Genomic DNA, 21,082 nt, shown 5'->3' on the forward strand with positions numbered 1-21,082 from the left:
CCCAGCTTGCCTCAATTTCCCCATCTGTGAAATGAGCTGGAGGAGGAAACGGCAAACCACTCCAGTATCTCTGCCAACCCCCTGCCCCCCACCAAATGACTGAACAATAACAACAAAAACAACAACAAAGGGGGTGTGTGAGGAAACTTGTGAAAGGAAAAAATGAGAGTTCAGAGAAGGCTAGGGAGGAGGCACCAAAGATAAATGTTGATTATTTCATAATATTGTCTGTAGTTGTCACTGTGGAGGGAAGCAGGGCAACATGGCAGTATGGAATGAGCAAAGCACTGTGGGGAAGAGGAAAAGGCATTGTAATTCAGGTCAAAGGACCTGGGTTCAAATCCCTGCACTGTCCAAATCTATGTGATCCTAGACGTATCACTTATGCTATCTGGGTCTCAGTTTCCTGATTTGTGAAAAAAAGAGGTTGGAATAGATGGCCCCTTAGCTCCCTTCCAGGAATGAATAAATGTTCCTATGAACCCTTCAAATATTTAAACACACTGGATCTATACTTGGGAGACCTTGGTTTGAATCCTGTTTTTCTCACCATCTATAAAGTCCTCATATGTATAGAATATAAGGGGAGAAAGGGAGGCATCTCTTGCTATAGGGCTCTCTGGCTGATAAGTACATTGGTAGCAAATTTAATAAGAAGACATTCATAAGTAAGCATCGGTAAAGGATCTCATTTTACAGAATAATACCTGGCTGTGGTTTACTGTGCTTTGAGAACTTATTCAGACCAACTCTGAGTCATTTCCAAATAGATCTTTCTATAACACAAAGATTCAAGCTTTGTTACAAGTATTTAAAGAGCTATCACCACCTCCCCAGACAGTTTCAGCAGAATTTAAATGGGTGACATCTTTCCCAAGTCAAGTGAAAGGTATATGGGAAGCAGGAAATGGGTCTCCTCCACCCCACCTTGCCTTTGTGATTATCTCCAGTTTTCCTTGTATATATCTCGTATTTGCCTAATTGTTTGTATGTTTCTCCTCCATCAAATGTGAGCTCCTTGAGAGCAGGGATGAATTTTGCCTTCCTTTGTATCCCCGGTTTTTGGTAGGGTGCTTGGCCCAAAGTAAACCCTTAATAATTGCTTATTGATTTGGCTTACACAATTTCCACACAAATAAGTGATTTGGTCACCCAGCAGAGCTGTTTTGCCTATATGAAAAAAAGGCTCTAGAATTCTGTTGGAATTAGCACATTCAATGCCGCTCATTTTGAGGTTATGGGTGCATGGTATTTGCTCTTTTTCGTCCATCACTGGGAGGTCCATCTTGGGTAGCCTGAGGCTGCTGAGTCCTCTGTAATTCTGTTGGCCTGTTATCTGAATCATCTCCGTTGCTGATGGCTTCCGAGTACTTCTGTTAGGACTGGACACTGAAACTACCTATGTTGGATTCCCAGAGAGTTCTGGGTCCAAAAAGGCTCCCTTTTTTCAGAGGAGACTTAGTCTTCATCCCCATTTCCAGACTCTACACTGCAAATGTCTGGGCCAGATTAGGAAGAAAGTATCTGTGAGGAAATCAGCCTGTGAGTTTTTATTTGGGAGAATAATGGGGTGTGCTACTTGGAGCACCCTGGGCTAAAGCAGTCTATCCACCTTTTGTTTTCTCTCCATTTTGACAGCCTGTCTCTATCACACAATAGTGCTTGATTTCTTCTGCCTTTGCCCAAAAGCTAGATACTCTCTTGTGCCTGTTCTGGAATTAGTGGATTCATAATGATATGGTCTTCACCACTATGACATTGTTCATATGGTCACTAGAATCTGAGCAGGTTATGGTAGGAGAGTATAGAGTGTTTTCTCCTTCCTAAACCCCCTGGGCCTGCATGGGGAGAGGGAAAATAGGGAAAGAGACTTTCAGCAGCCCAAGGCTCCTGTGTGGACACAGAAGCCTAGACCAATGTGGATCCAGGAGACCCTAGTCCTTTGGGTACCGAGCTGGGGGAGGGGTTGACTGAAGCCATGGAGCAGATGGCACCAACGCCCAATTTGAAAGCTGAGGAGAGGGGTAGAATGAAGTCTAGTTTATACATTTGACTGAGTCAATAAAAATATGGACTTTCTGTATTTACATTAATTGGAGTGGGGGATACAAACCCCAATTGTTGCAACAGGATCAAATATTTAAAGATAGAAGGGACCTAAAAGGCCATTTAGTTTTACTCCCTTATTTTACAGGTGAAGAAACTGAGGTTCAGAGAGGGTAAGTGTCTTGCCCATGGCTTATACAGGGTTAGAGACAGAATTTCAAACCAGGTATTCCTCACAGTGGGGCCTACACTCTCTGGTCACATAGGTAGCAAGCATCAGAGCCAGGATTTGAACCCTGTTCCTCTGATTCCAGAGTCAGTGCTTTTCCCTCCTCTACCACATGGGTTATCCATGTCAAAGGTGAGTAACTTCTGTGCTCTCTGTGATCCCAGTTGGGGAGGGGAGGTGGCGAGCCTTGCTGGGTAATCTACCTGTTTCCTCACATCTCCATTCTCAGATGGCAGTGGTATCATCTCCATTCTCAATGGGCAATGGTGCTGTGCGTGGCCTTTGTACCAACGTATCATGTTAATGTTGAATGTGCTTTAGCTTAGACATAATTTCTCTTGAATATGAGCCATAAAAGTGTGAATTACAAGAAAAAGAATGAACTATAAAGGTGATAAGTTGCCAAATGAGGTACTAAACTAGCTTCAGAGGGCCCAGTATGGGAAGAGCAACAATGAAGAAGCCCAGGACTGGGAGTAGTGGGTACTAGTACATCACAGTGAATCATCGTCAAGGGGCTAGTGTGCGTGTGTGTGTGTGTGTGTGTGTGTGTGTGTGTGTGTGTATGTGTGTATGTGTGTGTGCGAATGTGTGTGTATGTGTGTGTGTGCGTATGTGTGTGTGTGTTTCAATAAGCAGAACCCTGATCAGAAACTAATGAAATGTCAAAGGAAGTGCATGCTGGGGGCTGTATAACAACCACACAGCATTTGTCATTTTCCCAGATGGCTATATGTGACTTACATATCTCTGTAGCCCCTCTGTCCCCTGGCACCTAACTGGGATGCAAACCCTCGGCTGTGGATTCTGCCACAGCTGGTCAGAAAACTCTGGAGTATCTAGATGGCATGTGCTCAAGGATGTGTTGGAGTCAGCTTGAGCTGATTGTTAAATTTTCAGTGTGAGTTTTTACACCCTGGAAATGAGCAAATGCTACACATCAGGGCTTGACTTATTGTTTTGCTGATTGTCTTGACTTAAGAAAGTAATTGAGAAAATGTTAATAATGTAGTTCAAACTTACAAGTGTGTTGGTGTACATTTCCAGAGAACCAGTTGTTAAACATTTCTCAGCACACCCCTGTATGTGCCCCATCTTTCAGGAAGGGATGAGGTATTTGGGGGTTTTGGTGAAGAGTTGACTTCATCATTCTCTTTCTGCCTGCCTCCTCATCTCCAGGCCTTTCTGAGGATTTTCCTATTCTACGTATACAGTTTTTCCTTGGAGTGGGCCATGAAGTAGGAGAGACCAGTAAATACTATCCCTGCATTCCACAATGCCCTCTGTAATCCCTCCTCTATTACTAACAAATTGCCCTTTCTATTCGGCATATGCTATTCCATGGAATTTTGCATTTACTTATATCGTACACGTTGTCTCCAGTCCCCAGCAGAACGTAAGTTGCTGACATTTTATCTTTGTATCTATAGCACTTAGCAATTGGGAGGTTCTTAATAGATGCTTTTTGAGGTGGACAAATTATCTGAGGTTCCTTCCCATTTTAAACCACATGATCCCAATGTTTTTCTGTGCCATCTCTTCCCTCACCTTCAAAGAAACAGTTTGCCGAATATCATTGCAGCCCCTCTGTACCTGCTGTGCTGCTGATGGTTGTCTTTTTCATGTCTTCAGTTTTCAAGGAGCCCTATTGTTCACAGCTAACTTCCATTAGGAAGAGCAAATTGGAAAGTTTCCCTTGGTTGATACCTTGATTTTCAGCTCAATAGCTGATTTCTTAAAGCACATGGATATATTTATTTTGTTCATAGTTTCAAGTTCTCACTCTCCCTTACCTACTTCCATCCTGTTCTAGTCCCCATTTATCTTGTCTTATTATCCCGGAGGATCTTACATGTCCCAATAAACTAAATAGCCTTAGGAACAAAAGAACAAGCAGGTGCACAGATATGTCACATCACTTATTAGGCTCAACAAAGATCATTGAGAGCTAAAAAGAGAAGCACCTTAAAGGAGCCATTTATTACATATACAAACTCTTTGTCAAAGGAGTACCAATATAAGGACAAAAAATGGAGAAATTGGGTTATTCACGGACACCAGCTTAAAAACCTTAGTTGTAGTATGCTTTTCTCTTTCCTCTTTTCTTTCTTCTTCCTTCCTTATATTGTCTAGAATTCCATTTAGAACATGCTTTCTTTCCTCTCTCACCTCTACCCATTGATTCCTGTTCAATGAGCCTGGGATGGGACCAAAGTGGTATTTCAATGGAGAAATGAGAGCAGCCCACTGTATGTAGAACCCTGGTGGTCATGAGGGCTCAGTGACCACCAGTCAACATAGCGTGAGAACTGGTTGCAGGTACACTCAGAAGTACTACCGAAGTGTTGCAACTGGACAAGTGCCTCCAAGGTTATGCCTACTTTTCATCTGACTCAGTTTTAGGTAGCTTATGGTTCATTCTGATTTCTGAAACTACTTCTAGGTCAACATTCCTGTGTCCCTGATTATATCTGCCTAATGAATACTCTTCATCTCTGATGTTTCTAACCCACTGACAGCATGGGACAATTTTTAAACCTGTGCTAATCTGGGATCACCAAATACCTAATCTTTGCACCATCCTCTGAGTCACCCACTAAAATGGACAATATTCCAGAGTCTGGGACTAAACTCTTTAGAACTGTGCCCCTAACCCCATAATTCCTTATCCCCTGGGTTTCCCTTAGGCTGTATCTGAATTCACACACAGGTTAGAAAAATGACATAGACTTCATTGGAATCCAGTCTATTTGAATGTTTTGAAAACAACCACGTGGTGACTGGTCAGGTACTGATCCCTAACTGGTTGTTTGACTGAAGTCAACAACTCCTCCCCTACCACTTTAAACCTTAAACATTTTAAGCCCTTAGTTATAAAATGCAGCATAAATGTTCTGAATTCTGAACCAAATGGATACCAAATATGATTATAATTTTTAACTCACAAATTGAGCCAGAACTTTTCTTTGGGGAAGGCATAACAGATTTCTTTCTTTTGGGGCGGACTTTGGGGTGTTCGGAAACTCCCTCTCTGATACAGATTGGCAACTCATTTAACTCAGTACAGCCTTAGGGAATTGCCTGGGGTACTCAGAGATGGTCATGCCTCTCTTGTAGGCTAGAGTAAGAAATTTAATTCTGGTTTTCCTCTGGCTAATGCCACTTCTCTATTTTCTATGACATTCTACCTGTCATATGGAGCCTATAGATTTACATCCTTTTTAACTCATTTTCCCTCTAAAAATGGAGCCAAAAATATGTTCTATTACTTTTTCATTCCCTTTAGGGTCCCATTGTGGGCACACTTGCAAGATGAAGTACAAAGAGAAGGTGTCTCCTGACAATTAAGGAGTCTATGCCACATTTTCCAAGCTGTCCCTGGGTTGAACAGGAGACTTCCTCAAAGGACTAATCTCCAAGGCTCTGGCAAAGAGAAAGAATCCCTCTTACTCTTCTTCCCTGATCTAGCAGATGAAACAGCCCAGCAGGACTTGTTTTTCACTGTGGCACGTTGAGCACCTTGCTTACAAATGGTTCTTTCTGTGTGTACTTTTGAGAAAACAAAATAATGTACTGGAAAGAGCACAGAAATAGGAGACGGGAGATCTGGGAACTAGTCCCATCTTGGCCACTTGAGTAATCACCAGTAAAACATAAATTGCAATGCTAATTGATGCAGGTCCCTCCACGAGGTGGATATGATAGCTCACACCATTTTAGCAAACAAGAAGTCACCAAATACAATATTTCTTGTAATACGACAGGTTCCACTTGTCTTATTGCTGAGTCCTAAGGATGACCATGTCTTACTACCTGCTTTGAAGGTGCATCCTAAGGATCCCTGGGTCTTGAAATTAATATTGTGGATGAGTCCTAAGGACCACCAGGGCTTTCCATGAGCCCTGAAGCTGAACTCTCCTGTATGTATGTCTTTCCCCAACTGGTATTTGAGCTCCTTTAGAGCAGGGTCTGTCTCACTTTTCTATTTGTACCCCCAATTCTTAGCACAGTGTATGGCATACAGGCACACAGTAAGCTCTTAATCAATGCTTTCTAATTAATTAATTAAGGTAAAGGATTTTTTGTTAGTCTCTTTGTATCTTCAGGACCTAGCATGGTACATGACAATTAGTAGGCTGTTGGATGCTTATTGAATGAATCACTGGTGTAACCTTGGGTAATCACTTCATATCCCTGGTCTACAATTTCCTCCTCTGTAAAATAAAGGGGTTGGGATAGAGGAGTACTAAGGGCCCTTTTTGAACTAATGCTAATAACAGCTGCCATTTATATGCCAGTTTTCATTGGTTATCTCCTTTGGTCCTCACAACAATCCCAGGAAGTAGACGTTTCACATAATATTGTTGTAATGGGGCCTTCTGCAATAATGTTTCATCTCTATGGGAACCTGAGAGGCCAGGAAGCTTCTAGAGAAGGAAATAGAATTTGTGATACATCAAGAGTTAAGATTGTCTCAGTCTTTGGTAGGATAACTGGGATGTCCTAGGTATGCTCTGGGGAAGGAAGACGTGATATGGTGTAAGGTAAGGGATGGGATATGCATGGTGGTATACAGGATTAACTTTCCCCCCCCCCTTTCTGCTGCTATTGAAATTCTAAGTTTTTGATTATCATGCTGGGTGACTGAGCCTCCAAGAGACAAGAAAAATAAAGGTTTAAAAAAAGTATGCTTTGATCTGCATTCAGACACCATCGGTCCTTTTCCTGGAGGTGGATAGCATTTTTTTTTGTTTCAAGTCCTTCAAAATTGTCTTAAATCATTGTATTTCTGAGAATAGTTAAGACATCCACACTTGATCATCATACAATGTTGCTGTTAATATGTATGATGTTCTCCTGGTTCTGCTCATTGCATCACTTCACATGTCTTTCCAGGTTTTTCTAAAAGTATCCTGCTTGTTATTTCTTATAGCACAGTAGTTTTCCATCACAATCCTATACCATGACAAGTTCAGCTATTTCCCAATTGATAGGCATCCCCTCAATTTCTAATTCTTTGCCACTACAAAAGAGTTGCTATAAATATTTGTGTACAAATGGGTCCTTTCCCTTTTTTTTGGATCTCTTTGGGATACAGACCTGGTAGTGCTGTTGCTAGACCGCAGTTTTAAAGTCCTTTGGATATAGTTTCAAACTGCTCTTTAGACTTGTTGGATCGGTTCACAACTCCACTAATAGTACATTAGTGTCCCAATTTTCCCACATCCCTTCCACCACTTATCATTTTCTTTTTCTGTCATATTAGTCAATCTGATAGGTGTGAGGTGGTACCTCAGAGTTGTTTTAATTTTCATTTCTCTAATCGATAGTGACTTAGGGCATTTTTCATATGACTATAGATAGCTTTGATTTCATCTTCTAAAAAACCACTTGTTTGTATCCTTTGGCCATTTATTAATTGGGGAATGCCTTATATTTTTATAAATTTGATTCAGTTCTCTTTATATTTGGGAAATGAAGCCTTTATCAGAGAAACTTGCTGTGAAAATTTCCCACCAGTTTCTTGCTTTCCTTCCAATTTTGGTTGCATTGGTTTTGTTTATGCAAAACCTTTTTTAATTTAATGTAATCAAATATCAAATGTAACCAACATTATCCCATAATGCTTTCTGTCTCTTGTTTGGTCATAAATTCTTCCCTTATACACAGATCTGACAGGTAAACTATTCCACGCTCTCCTAATTTGCTTAAGACATCACTCTTTATGTCTAAATCATGTACCCATTTTAACCTTGTCTTTGTAAACAGTGTGAAATATTGGTCTATACCTACTATGCTGCTTCCCAGTTTTCCCAGCAATTTTTGTTATATAGTGAGTTCTTGCCCCAAAAGTTTGGATGTTTAAGTCCATCAAACACTATATTACTATGATCAGTTACTACTGTGTATTGTGACGCTAATCTATTCAACTGATCTACCTCTCTATTTTTTAGCCAGTATCAGATTATTTCAATGAATACCACTTTGTAATACTGTTTGAGATCTGGTACTGTTAGACCAACTTCCTTCACACATTTCTTTTCATTGATTCTCTTGATGTCCTTGACATCTTGTTCTTTCAGATGAATTTAGTTATTAATTTTTTCTAGCTCTAGAAAATAGTTTTTTTTGGTAATTTGATTGGCATGGCCTTGAATAAGTAAATTAATTTAGTTAGAATTGTCATTTAAATTTATTGGCTCAACGTACTCATGAGCAATTAATATTTCTCAATTGTTTAGATCTGACTTTATTTGTGTGAAAAGTGTTTTGCAATTGTGTACATATATTTCCTGGGTTTATCTTGTCAGGTAGAATCCTAAGTATTTTATATTGTCTGCAGTTATTTGAAATGGAATTTCTCTTTCTACCTCTTGCTGCTGGACTTTGTTGGTAATATATAGAAATGTTGATGATTTATGTGAGTTTATTTTATACGGTGCAACTTTGCTGAAGTTGTTAGTTGTTTTTTAGTTGATTCTTTAGGATTCTCTAAGTATACCATAATATTGTCTGCAAAGAGTGGTAGTTTTGTTTCTCATTGCCTATTTTTATTTATACAATTTCTTTTTCTTCTCTTATTGCAATTGCTGGTAATTCTAGTATGATATTGAAGAGTGATGATAATGGGAATCCTTGCTTCACCCTTGATCTTATTGGGAGGACTTCTAGCTTATCGCCATTACAGATAATGCTTGCTAATGGGTTTAGATAGGTATTATTTATTATTTTAAGGAAAGCTCCATTTATTCCTGTGCTTTATAGCATTTTTAATAGGAATGAGTATTATATTTTGTCAAGTCTTTTCTGTACCTATTGAGATAATCATATAATTTTTGTTATTGATATGGTCAATTATGATAACAGTTTTCCCAATATTGAACCAGCCCTGCATTCCTGGTATAAATCCCATATGGCATTTTTAAAAAAGCTATTGATGCCTTAAAAATATTACTGTCAATTTCCTTTTTTCTTTCTTCCTACTTAATAGTATTTTATTTTTGCCAACTACATGTAAAGACAGTTTTCAACATTCATTTCTACAAGATTTTGATTTCCAAATTTTTCTCCCTCTCCTTTCTCCCCCTTCCCCAAGACAGCATGCAATCTGATATAGGTTATACATGTACATCATGTTAAACGTATTTCCACATTAGTCATGTTGTGAAAGAAGAATCAGAACAAAAGGGAAAAACCAGGAGAAAGAAAAAAACAAAAGACAAAAAAGTGAAAATAGTACGCTTTGATCTGCATCCAGACTCCATAGTTCTTTCTCTGGATATGGACAGCATTTTCCATCGTGAGTCTTTTGGAATTGTCTTGGATTATTGTATTGCTGAGAAGAGCTAAACCTATCATAGTTGATCATAGCACAATGTTGCTGTTACTGTGTACAATGGTCTCCTGTTTCTGCTTACTTCAATCAGCATTAGTTCATATAAGGCTTTTCAGGTTTTTCTGAAATCCACCTGCTCATCATTTCTTATAGCATAATAGTATTCCATTACACTCATACACTATGACTTGCTCAGCCATTCCCCAACTGATGGGTGTCCTCTCAATTTCCAATTCTTGGCCACCACAGAAAGAACTGCTATAAACATTTTTTGTACGTGTAGGTCCTTTTCCCTTTTTGATGATCTCTTTGGGACACAGACTTAGTAGTGATATTGCTGGATCAAACGGTATGCACAGTTTTATAGCCCTTTGGCCATAGGTCCAAATTGCTCTCCAGAACAGTTAGATCAGTTCACAACTCCACCAACAAAGCATTAGTGTTCTGATTTTCCCTCATCTTCTTCAACATTTATCATTTTCCTTTTCTGTCATATTAACCAATCTGATAGGTGTGAAGTGGTATTACTGGCACTTTCCAATGATCCATTCTTCCCTCAAACTGTTGAACCTTCCTTTGCAACAAAGAAGTGCACCTGCATAAAATAAATAAACACATTGGCCATATCTGACAATACATGTCTCACTCTGCACTTGTAGTCCACCATCTCCTCACATCACCAACAGTTTGTGGAAGTCATGATTAGGCCCTGCATGAATGAGAGTTTGAACATCTTTCATGGTGGTTTTTCCAGTGCTCTTTTTATTACATTAAGCTGGCAAAATGGAGTTTCTTTCCAATTAAGTTTTGAAGGCATGCTGATTTTTTTCATTGTGCCTTGTAGTGAATTAATGACACTAGAATGATAGGCATAACACTTTGATGTTCCCCCCTTCCCTCTTCCCAGTCTATCACCTTTCTCCTTTTTCACCATCTTGCTCCATGTTCCTTTCCCTAGGAAGGCAGCTGGCCTAGACCAGCTAGCCTAGACCCAGTGGCTTTTTCAGCTTGGCGTTAATTTACCTTCTGGTACCTTATTGTTGAATGCTTGAATGTTAATAAGATACTTGGAGGCCTCTCACAGACCTTGTTTTTAGAACTACTGATTCAGAATGTGAGTCTCATACCAATTGAAAAAAAAACCCCAATGACTTTCTTTTCTGAATTGGATCCACATTTGCAGATAGCCCGAATCCCTCTCCATGTTATCATAATTGTTCTTCTTGCATCATGAGCAGGTGCAAGGAGCACCTTAGAATAAGAAGTCCACACATATTAGCCTGGCATAAGGTACATCATGCCATAGCATGAAATCTGGCCTGACACTTCTCAGATAGCCTATGGTTTATGTACTCAGACAAAGCTGGGACAAACAAGCCTGGGTTTGGATTTCCAAGATTTAAGCAATCTTGTTTCAGGGCCAGTGAATAGACCTTCTAGTGAAATGTCAGCCCACAAGCTCCTCAGGATGCAATCTCATAAAAAAGAGATTTCTGCATCTCTGTCCATCTCTAACAGGACAGGCAGACACTGTGCTTTGGGTGACTTTGGGAGGTTGATTGTATTTCTGTCAAGCTATATGTAAGTCATGAGAAGGACGAAAGAACAAAGCTCCCTTTTCATATTAGGGGTGGCAATAGTTGTGTTGTTGACCAGATGAGATTCCAGAGAGGTCAAGGCTTTCAAAACATTTCTAGCACCCAGTGCCAGAGGGGATGCTGAGAGAACATAGAGCTACCAGAAGAGCTGAGGGCTTGGTGCAGCTGGAACAAGAGAGCACAGCCTGGGGCATCTCTCAGCTTGCCAGCTCTGGGCACACTCCTCTGGGTTGCAATGCCAGAGGCCACAGCCAACAGTGCAGGACATCAGCATATCTGGAAAACAGATTGCATGGAGAGATTGCTCTGGAGGCTAAGGGAGAGGGAGTATGAAATTGGATCCAGCTGGAGAGGAAATGGTCAACCTAGGATGGGATTCATTGCCAGAGAGGCAAAGACATGAAATGTAGCTTGGCATTTCTTGGAGAGCATTTGCTCTATGTGTTTACATAGAGGTGTGATGAATGACTTTAGGCAGACCATGAAGATTCATTCTCAACAGAGGATCCTTTTAACAAAATCAGAGAACATTCAGCGATGTCATTTTTGAATATTATGGAAAAAGAATGATTACCCTTTCTTAATTTCTTTATTTTTACTTATCAGTTTATATATCACATCCTCAAAAAATTGCATGTTTCAGCTTAAATAGGACTTCAGTTTCTTTTTTTTTTTAATGCAATTTATTTATTTAACATATTTGGTTGGGCAGATGGGGGTGGAGGTAATCAAAACAAACACATAGGACTTCAGTTTCTTAAAGGCAGGGGCTGTTTCATTTTTATTTTGTGTCCCTAGAGCACAGTGTTCGGCACATTGCGCCTGCTTAATAAATGCTTCTCCATTACCCCATTATTGCCTACTTGCTCCCCTCAAATAAAAAAGAAACAAACAGCCGCCTACCCCAACCACCTGAAAAACCCAGCACAAAGAAGCCAGTTAGAGTGATGGAAAGGAAAAGAGACATTTGCAAAGAGAATATTTTATAGGTGCATTAAGATGGTCTCTCTCCAAATATACAATAGTAATCCCTCATATTGGCATAAAGCTGAGCAGTGTTCCAAGGGATTTCCACGCATATTACCTCATTTAATGCTCACAATGACCCTGAGGTAGGCAGAGCTCATTACTACCATTTTAGAGATGGGAAAAAGTTCAGAATGGTGAAATGATTTTCCCAAGACCACATTGAGAGAAGATCAGAGACCGGGTCTCCTGACCGTCAGTCTAGTTTTCTCTCCATTTTATGGTCTCTGAAACATTTTTGATAACAAAACTCTCTGGTTCAACCACCAATTTCATGAGCCTGGTTAGTATCTACAACAGCCCATGGGATGTAGTTGAAGCTTTCATTTTCTGTGGGTCTACAGTGTATTTTCAGGTTAGAATGTATGATCCTTGAGGATAAAAAATGGTTTCTTTCTTGTTATTCAATCTTCAGGGCTTAGCAGAGCATCTGGTACATAGTAGGTGCTTAATAAGTGCTTGTTGATGAATAAAGAGACATGATCGATGAGTACATGTTGGAGGATGGGCCTGTGGATGTGGCAGTGGTGCAGAGTGGCACCAACAAAACTTATATTCCTTTAGCAGCTAGAAACAATTGAGCTTAGGCACCCGTTCAGCAAGACTAATCAAAATAGGAAACTAGCAGAAGTTTCCTTTCCTTGACTTCCCTTCCCCAGGTGAACTTCTGCCCTGCTTCCCCCTTCTCCCATGGTGGAACAGCCTTGCTGTGTCCTGGACTCTCTGTTTTCCCTGCTTCAAACGAATTTATTTTAAAAAAGTTAAGGGGAGGTCATTTTTCCATCCTCCTTTTCTCTGGCCCGCTTTGTGAAGCTTTTTCGGGACACATACACGCAAAAAAGTGAGTTAAGTCTCTGTTCTGAAGTCCAGGTCATGTGTATCAAAATATTAGCTAAGGATAAAGGCTAGTACACAGGTTGTATATTACAGTGAACAGGTTACTATGTAGCATGTCCCAAAAGTCTTAGGGCAGTTTAAAGTTTTAATAGCTTTAAGTTTTAATTACTTAAGGTTTTTGGGACACCCTATGTAGCTCTCTATGTGGAGAGCTCCAAATAGCACTCTCTGTTCTAGTGCCTGAAACTTATGAGAGAAAGCTTTGGGTGAGATCTCAGAGGTCAGCTGGTCCTGCTCCCTTATTTTCCAGATGAAGAAACAGGTCCAGAGGAGTGGAATGACTTGTCTAAGGTCACGCAGGCATTAAGTAACAGAGCTGGGATTTTGAATCCCAAAGCCATAACTTCTTCTACTGTATCGCATTGTTTCTTGATAACTGATTGACGCCTAGAACAGAGATATGGTCATTGTGGAGTTATTAGCATTTCTTGTCTCATAATTAAGATACCTGGAGGTCCCTGTTGTAGACCATACTTTGAGAACTGCCACTTTGGGGTGAGTGCCCAAAACTAGTGAAAGATTTCTGATTGCTATCAGAACCAGGCTGCCCCAACCCATACTCCATATTATAATGTGTGTGAAGGCATTGAAAGCCTAGGCTAAAATGCAAATGTTGCCAAGCAGGTGTCATCCCTATTATTAGCTATTAAGACCTTCATCTGATCTAGTCTATCCTATTAGTTAGTTAAAAGTGGGGTCTTAAGAGAATAAGACACAGGTGAAATAAGTTTTGCTAAGCAAAGATCTTAGGGTCACTGAGACAGTGCTAGAAGAGATTTTTGAAGTCATTGAGGCCAATAGCTTCATTTTACAAATGAGAGAGCTATAGCTCAGAGAGGTGAATCATATTTCCCAAGGTCACACAGCTGAGAAGGAGCAGAGCCAGGATTCAAACCCAATGGTTATTCCATCATATTAGACTGAAGGTTCAAGGCATATGGCTCTTATTAAGCATCATAGAATCACAGATTGAGAGCTAGAGGAGGCCTTAGAAGGCCATCAAGCCCATCTACTCATTTTACAAATGAAGAAACTGAGTCTGAGAGGTGAATTGCCTTTCTCAAGTCACATAGGTACTTAGTATCTGAGGCTGGATTTGAACCCAGTTCTTCCTGATTCCAAGTCCATTGTTCTATCTACTATTCCATACTGCCTCCAAAGATAGGATGCGATCAGTAAAGAATCATGAATAATATGAGGGCATGGGTACCTTTTAAGACTGGGTGAGATGCTTTGAGGCCCATGGAAAATCCAAAGCAGGGGAGTTAACAAATTTTGCCTTTTGAGTACAATCCTTGCTGAAATCTCATTTACTTTGAAATAGGCAATGAGTGCCCTCATCAACAAGCCTGCCAAGTAGGGCTGGTTTAAATTCTGGGTTCCTGAAATGAACGTTTTTCTAAAATGCATCTCTTTGGTCAGCTTCCAGCCCACCAGCCCCCTTGAAATGATATCCACAGGATGATTGTGATCATCCTAGCCAGTTGGCCCCACTCTGTCCCCTCTGAGAAAGTGACAAGGGTTTGGAGACAAGGCAGAAAGAACACAGACTGGCCATTTCCACAAGACCAGCTTTAATATGATTGTGGTTTGAAGCACAGAATAAATTAATGGTAAAGAAAATTCCAAATAAACAAAATCCCATGAAAGCTTTAAAAAAATGAACAGAAAAAAACCAAAAACCAACCAACCTTTTCCTCCCCCATTTCAAAGAAAAAGGACCAGGGTGTACAAGCTACATGACAATAGAAATACAACAGAGGAGTCATGAATAGATCTTCCAGGTCACCGAGTCTGTCCCAGGCTCCCTGGGCAGCTGGGAGCTGGTCCCCTTTGGTGCTAAGGACCCCATGGGGCCAGCTGGGGTTTAGGAAGGAGGACGTGGCCGTCACAATGCCTGGCCCTTTTTTGGGAGAACCAGTGGAAACTACACAAGGACAAAAATGCACTCGAAGGTCTGTCAGATTCATACTTGGTGGCTCGGTTTTTATTCTCATTCAGGCCGGCAGAGTTAGTCAAGGTGGTTTTTGTCATCGGGGAAAGAGGTCAGGGCTGTGATCTCGTCCCGCCAGCACTCGGGCCTCGGAGTGAAAACCAGAAACCGCAAAGAGAGGAACGTGGCTTATAAAGACAGAGATGGACACGGCGCAGTAAAAAGGGCAGGCATGCAAGTGTTTTATACATTTGGCAGTAAAGTAGGAGAAATGGCCAGCTTTGTTTACGCACAGTTCCAGAATTGGAATTCTCTTCCAGAGAAGAGAGTCACACCCCATGGGGAACGAGGACGGAATGAAGTCAAAGGTGGCTCTTGCTAGGTTTTGGCAGATTGTTTTGTTTTGTTTTGTTGTGTGTATGTGTGGTGTATATATAGATATTTTTAAATGCATAGCGATTGACTCTTTTCATTGGGTTCAGCCCTGAGCTTGTCGTCCCCTTTCCTGGGTCTCAGGGTCTCAAAGTTCTGGTTTGTTTCATCGGGGTGGGGGACGGGACCGTCCTCGGGGCGGGGGGTGTCAGCAGGCAATCTCCTCCAGGGTCCCCAGAGTCGTCTGCAGGGGCACGTTCACAGTGTGGCTGATGGTTTCAGAGTGGTTTGGCATCGTGTCGCAGGTACTCTGGGGAGGAAGAGCAGTGGAGCAGACTTATTGCACGGCCCACTACTGGGTTTCCCTGAATCCTCCTTTGGTTGGGAGGGCGCTGGGAAATATACTGACCTTATTCTGTGCCTGGGGGAGTCTCAGCCTGGGGAGGGTCTTGGAAAGTCCAACTCTAGTTGGAGTCTAGTACAACTCTAGAACCAACTCTAGTCCAACTCCTTCATTTTTCACATGAAGAAATGGAGAAATTAAGAGGTTCAGTGACTTGCCTAGGACCTTACAGGTAGTGAGGATCTGAAGCAGGACTTGACCTCAGGCCATAGGGTCAGAGAACTAGAGCTAGAAAGGGCCTCAAAGGCCATCTGATTCAATCAACCCATTTTTCAGATGATGAAACAGATTAAGTGTCTTGCCCAAGGTCACATAAGTAGTAAATCATGGAGGTGGGATTTGAAGCTAAATCCTCTGACTATAGGTCCAGAGATCTTTCCACTATCCCACTCTGGCTCCCTTTATATTGGTAGGCAGCACTACAAAGCTTCTAGGTGGCGCCATAGTGCACAGAGTGGTGGATCTGGAGTCAGAAAAACACTCTTCTTCCTGAGTTCAAATCTGGCCTCAGACACTTACTAGCTGTGTGACCCTGGGTAAGTCATTTAACCCTATTTACCTCAGTTTCTTTTTCTCTAAAACAAGGTGGAAAAGGAAATGGCAAACCACCTTAGGATCTTTGCTGAGAAAACTCCAAATGGGGTCACAAAGAGTGGGACATGACTGAAACAACTGAACGACAACAAAAACAAAGCAGAGAGAAGAAGGAGGGTCATTCAGGTCCTGGATAGGGAGAGAGGGCATCACAAATGATCTGATGACACTAAGGCTAGGAAGTGCCTGGTACATAGTGAACACTTAAAAATGCTGGTTGACTTGATTTCACTAGAGGCCAATCTAGGCTAATCTAGTCATTTTACAGATGAAGAAACTGAGTATTAGAGAGTGAAGAGATTATAGGATCATCGTTTTAGAGCTGGAAGGGACCTCTGAGGCCATCAGTCTAGCCCCTTTGTTTGTTGTTGTTCAGTCGTGTTTGACTCTTCGTGATCTCATTTGGGGTTTTCTCGGCAAAGATACTGGAATGGTTTTGTCATTTGCTTCTCCAGCTCATTTGACAGATGGGGAAACTGAGGCAAACAGGGTTAAGTGACTCACGCAGGGTCACACAGCTAGTAAGCGTCTGAGGCCAGATTTGAACTCAGGAAGATGAGTCTTTCCAACTCTGGGTCCAGCACTCTGTGCACTACGGCACCGCCTAGCTGCCCCTCTTTATTTTACAGAGGAGGAAATTGTGGGCAAGGCAGGTCAAAAAACCAAGGTCACACAGGCAGTGTCAGATTTTCTGACTCCAAATCCATTGCTCATTTCATGGATTGAGAGGGCTTCACTTGCATCCCCAACTTGGCCCCCTTCAGCTCCCCCACCTCTAATTCTATGGAACAAGTTGCCCCACTGTTTATATTTCTAGAGAAGATTCCTTTGTTTTCAGGCCCCTGATGTCAGGCTTCCACGGACTAGCTTTGCCTCCAGTGTCTTTGGCTCCACTGAGCTTTTCCCTCTAGTCTGCTCGTGTCTTGATCTGCTGACGGACCTGGAGAGTAATAGGTATGGGGCATTGGGAACCCAGCTGCTGTCCATGGTAAGGGCATGGATGGGCTGCCTGGCTGAGCTCACAGCACTCAAGTGCTGAGGCTGGAGACATAAAGTAGGGGATGCCAGGATAGAAGGCATACCTGAGGAGAGAAGGAGGTGGCAGGGGGCAGGGACTGGGGATCTGGGACTGTCAGCCTCTGCTACTTAGTTTGTTATGAAGACCACATTGCTGGATTTGAAGTCAAAGGACATGAGTTCAAATCTTGACTCTGCCACTTTAACTATGTGACATTAGGCAAATCCCCTGATCCCTCTGGGTCTCAGTTTCCTCAGTGAGGTACAGTGGGAAAGTATAGAGTCAGAGGACCTTGGTTCAGATTCTGACTGCTTCTTACCACCTGTGTGACTTCAGGCAAATCACTTAACTGCTCAATGCCTCAGTTTCCCCATCTGTAAAAAGATGGGATTAGACTAGGTGACATCTGAGGTCCTTTATAGCATCTAAGGCTCTAAGATCATATGACCTATGGAAGGGGATTTGAATTAGATTGCTGGGGGCTGGGATAGGTTGCCCTGAGCTTTTGTGGTGGTCTCTCTCTCTCTCTCTCTCTCTCTCTCTCTCCCCTCTCTGTCTCCCTCATCCCTCCCCCTCTTTCTCCTATCTCTCTCTCTCCTTTCCCCCTTTTGTCTTTCTTCTTTCTCTCCTTTCCCCCTGTCTCTTCTGCTTGTCTCTCCTTTTCCCTCTCTCTTCTCTCTCTCCTTTCCCCTCTCTCTTCTGTCTCTCTCCTTTCCCCCTGTCTCTTCTGTCTGTCTCTCTCCTTTCCCCTTCTCTCTTCTGTCTTTCTCCTTTCCCCTTTCTTTTCTGTCTCTCTCCTTTCCCTCTGTCTCTTCTGTCTATCTCTCTCCTTTCCACCTTCTCTTATGTCTACCTCTTCTTTCCCTCCCCTCTATCTCTTCTGTCTGTCTCTCTCCTTTCCCCCTCTCTCTTCTGTCTTTCTCCTTTCCCCTTTCTTTTCTGTCTCTCTCCTTTCCCTCTGTCTCTTCTGTCTATCTCTCTCCTTTCCCCCCTCTCTTGTGTCTACCTCTTCTTTCCCTCCCTTCTCTCTCTTCCATCTCTCTCCTTTCTTCCTCTCTTCTGTCTCTCTCCTTTCCCCCTCTCTCTTCTGTCTTTCTCCTTTCCCCTTTCTTTTCTGTCTCTCTCCTTTCCCCCTCTCTCTTCTGTCTTTCTCCTTTCCCCTTTCTTTTCTGTCTCTCTCCTTTCCCTCTGTCTCTTCTATCTCTCTCCTCTCCCCCCTCTTGTGTCTACCTCTTCTTTCCCTCCCTTCTCTCTCTTCTGTCTGTCTCTCTCTTTTCCTCCTCTCTTTCTTGTCTCTCTACTTTCCCCCTCTCTCTTCTGTCTCCTTCCTTCCCCCCCTTCTGTCTCTGTCTGTCTATTTGCCTCTCTTCTGCGACAAAAGACATTGTGTGTGTGAGATGGGTACATCCTATAGCCAAACCAGGAGCAGGCTGACTGCAGAATTAGAAAAGAGGCAGAGGGCCTAGAAGAAGCACAACAGGGCACATAATCATAAGACAAGAGAATCAGGGTCATGGGACTCTAGATTTAGAGCTAGAAGAGGCCTGAGGGGTCATCAAGTCCAACTCTCTTTTATAGATGAGAAAACTGAGGCCCACAAAAGTTTACACGGGCCATAAGAAGCAGAAGTGGGATTTGAACCTATTGTCCTCTAATGCCAAATACAGCGTTGTCACCCCTCCCCGCCCCTGTGGTTGTACTACTGAGGGGAAACAGAAGCCCGTGGAGGTGAAGAGACTTGCTCAAGGTCATACGGTTGGAAGTAGCTAAGGATTTGAACTCTGATTTCAAATCCAGCAGTCTTTCCTGCACAGAACTCCGCATGTCTAAAATGAAGACTATGCCAGCAGAAGAGATAAAGAGAAAAGCAAGAGAAGGGGAAAGAAGGGAAGGTTGTGACGAGTCTGGAAGATTGTTTCTAGCTTCCTCTGGGGACTAATGAGGAGCCCAGGTCAGTAGGTGCCAGTGGGGGAAGGGAAGGCCATTGGCTATCTCCACGATTTGAACCTAAGATCACTCTTAAGAGGATGTATTATCAAATAGTTGCACATCTAGTGACCTGAGCCAATGTCCTCATCAAAGGGATGTACTGGTTGAAGGGCCCTCTGGGAGAGCTCTCCAGGAGTCCAGGGACCAGAGGAGAAGCAGGTGAACTTGAGTTTCAAGAAGGCAGTTGCAATGTGTAAGAGTTTTTAGGCAGACTTCAAGGTAACAAATGGCAAACCCTTTCCTGGCATGCCTGGGATGTGGAGCCAGCTTAGAGTGCTGGGCTGGGCTACAATCTACTTGGTTTTGGAATAAAAAAGTACCCTATGGTTTTATAACCCTCCTTAGGTCAACTCTTGATAGAGTGGGTCAGGGAGATGGGAGGCAAAACCACAGCATGAGGAAGTGGGCATAAATCATCTGACTGGACCTGTTCTTCTGTGTGCTCAGAGAAAACACTGAATGCTTTGGGCAAGTATACTGCTAAAAATAAAGCTTGAGGGAGGGCTGGAGTGTAGAAAGGGAACCAAATGAGGTGCTTCAGGCAGGGAGAGTGGGGGCCAGGTGACGCAATGCAGTGGCAGACCAACCCAGCCAGCACTGGCAAATAGTACCAATGACAGGCCAGATCAGGGCAAGAGGAAGCAGGGAAGGGGAAAATGAAAAGTTGGAAGGGAAAGAGGAGGAAGAAGGCAGGAGAAGGAGAACCAAGACAAATTCTTTGAATGCCTACTTTGTACATGGTACTGTGCTAGGTTCTATGGGGAATCCAAAGATACCTTCATAGAGTCTTCAGTCTAGGAAGGGAGACAGGATGAATGTACATGCAGCAGAACAATCAAGCCTTAAATCATGTGATAGTGCAATAGGAGTTCAGAAAAGGGAGGTGAGTGTGTGTGTGTGTGTGTGTGTGTGTATGTGTGTGTGTGTGTGTGTGTAACCATGCAAAGCTTCCTCTAAGAGATGAGACTTGATTGAAGGAACTGGGAATATTCAGAATGGCAAAGAAAAGATTCAGTTAGGGATGGGACTGTGAGAGGGAGTGGGACCATGGTGGCTTTCTTCAAGTATATGAAGGGTTGGGGCAGCGAGGTGGTGTAGTTGATAGAGCACTGGTCCTGGAGTCAGGAGGATTTGAGTTCAAATCTGGCCTCAGACACTTACTAGCTATGTGACCCTGGGCAAGTCACTTAACCCCAAGTGACTCCAAAACAAAAGTATATGAAGGGTTGTTATGTATGTAGTTAGATTAAGCTTGTTCTGTTTGGTCCAGGGGGGACAGAATCAGGAGGAAGAGATGAGAGCTTAAAGAGGAAATTTTAGGCTTGAAATCTAACAATGAGTGAGTGTTGTCCAGACATGGAAGAAGAGGCTGCCTCAGGAGGTGCATCATGTAGGATCTTGGTGTAGAGGGTAGGTGACTGCTTGCCAGGTATGTTGTGGTGGGGGCTCCTTTAGGGCATGAGGTGGACAAAATGAACACTGAGGTCCTTCCTGACTCTCAAATTCTCTGAGTCTGTGGTTTGACTTCTGAGTGGGTCTTGGATGGATGGGATATGGATAATTGTAGGGGAGAGGGGAGGGCATTCCAGCTTACGAAAACAGCTTGAGCAAAGGTATAGGGCTAGGAAAGATCATGGGGAA

General features: G+C 42.5%; 1 protein-coding gene across 1 annotated transcript in view; it reads right to left on the minus strand.

The window, feature by feature from the left end:
- Positions 1 to 15,509: 15,509 nt before the first annotated feature.
- ASIC2 (acid sensing ion channel subunit 2) overlaps positions 15,510 to 21,082 on the minus strand; it is a 353,890-nt gene continuing 348,317 nt past the window's right edge. The window contains exon 10 of the mRNA XM_036767701.1: positions 15,510 to 15,747. Coding sequence (XP_036623596.1) covers positions 15,646 to 15,747 — 102 coding nt within the window. The 3' untranslated portion in view covers positions 15,510 to 15,645. The remainder of the gene's footprint in view (positions 15,748 to 21,082) is intronic.

Source organism: Trichosurus vulpecula, chromosome 7 (assembly GCF_011100635.1).
Source record: "Trichosurus vulpecula isolate mTriVul1 chromosome 7, mTriVul1.pri, whole genome shotgun sequence".
NCBI classification, from domain to species: domain Eukaryota; kingdom Metazoa; phylum Chordata; class Mammalia; order Diprotodontia; family Phalangeridae; genus Trichosurus; species Trichosurus vulpecula.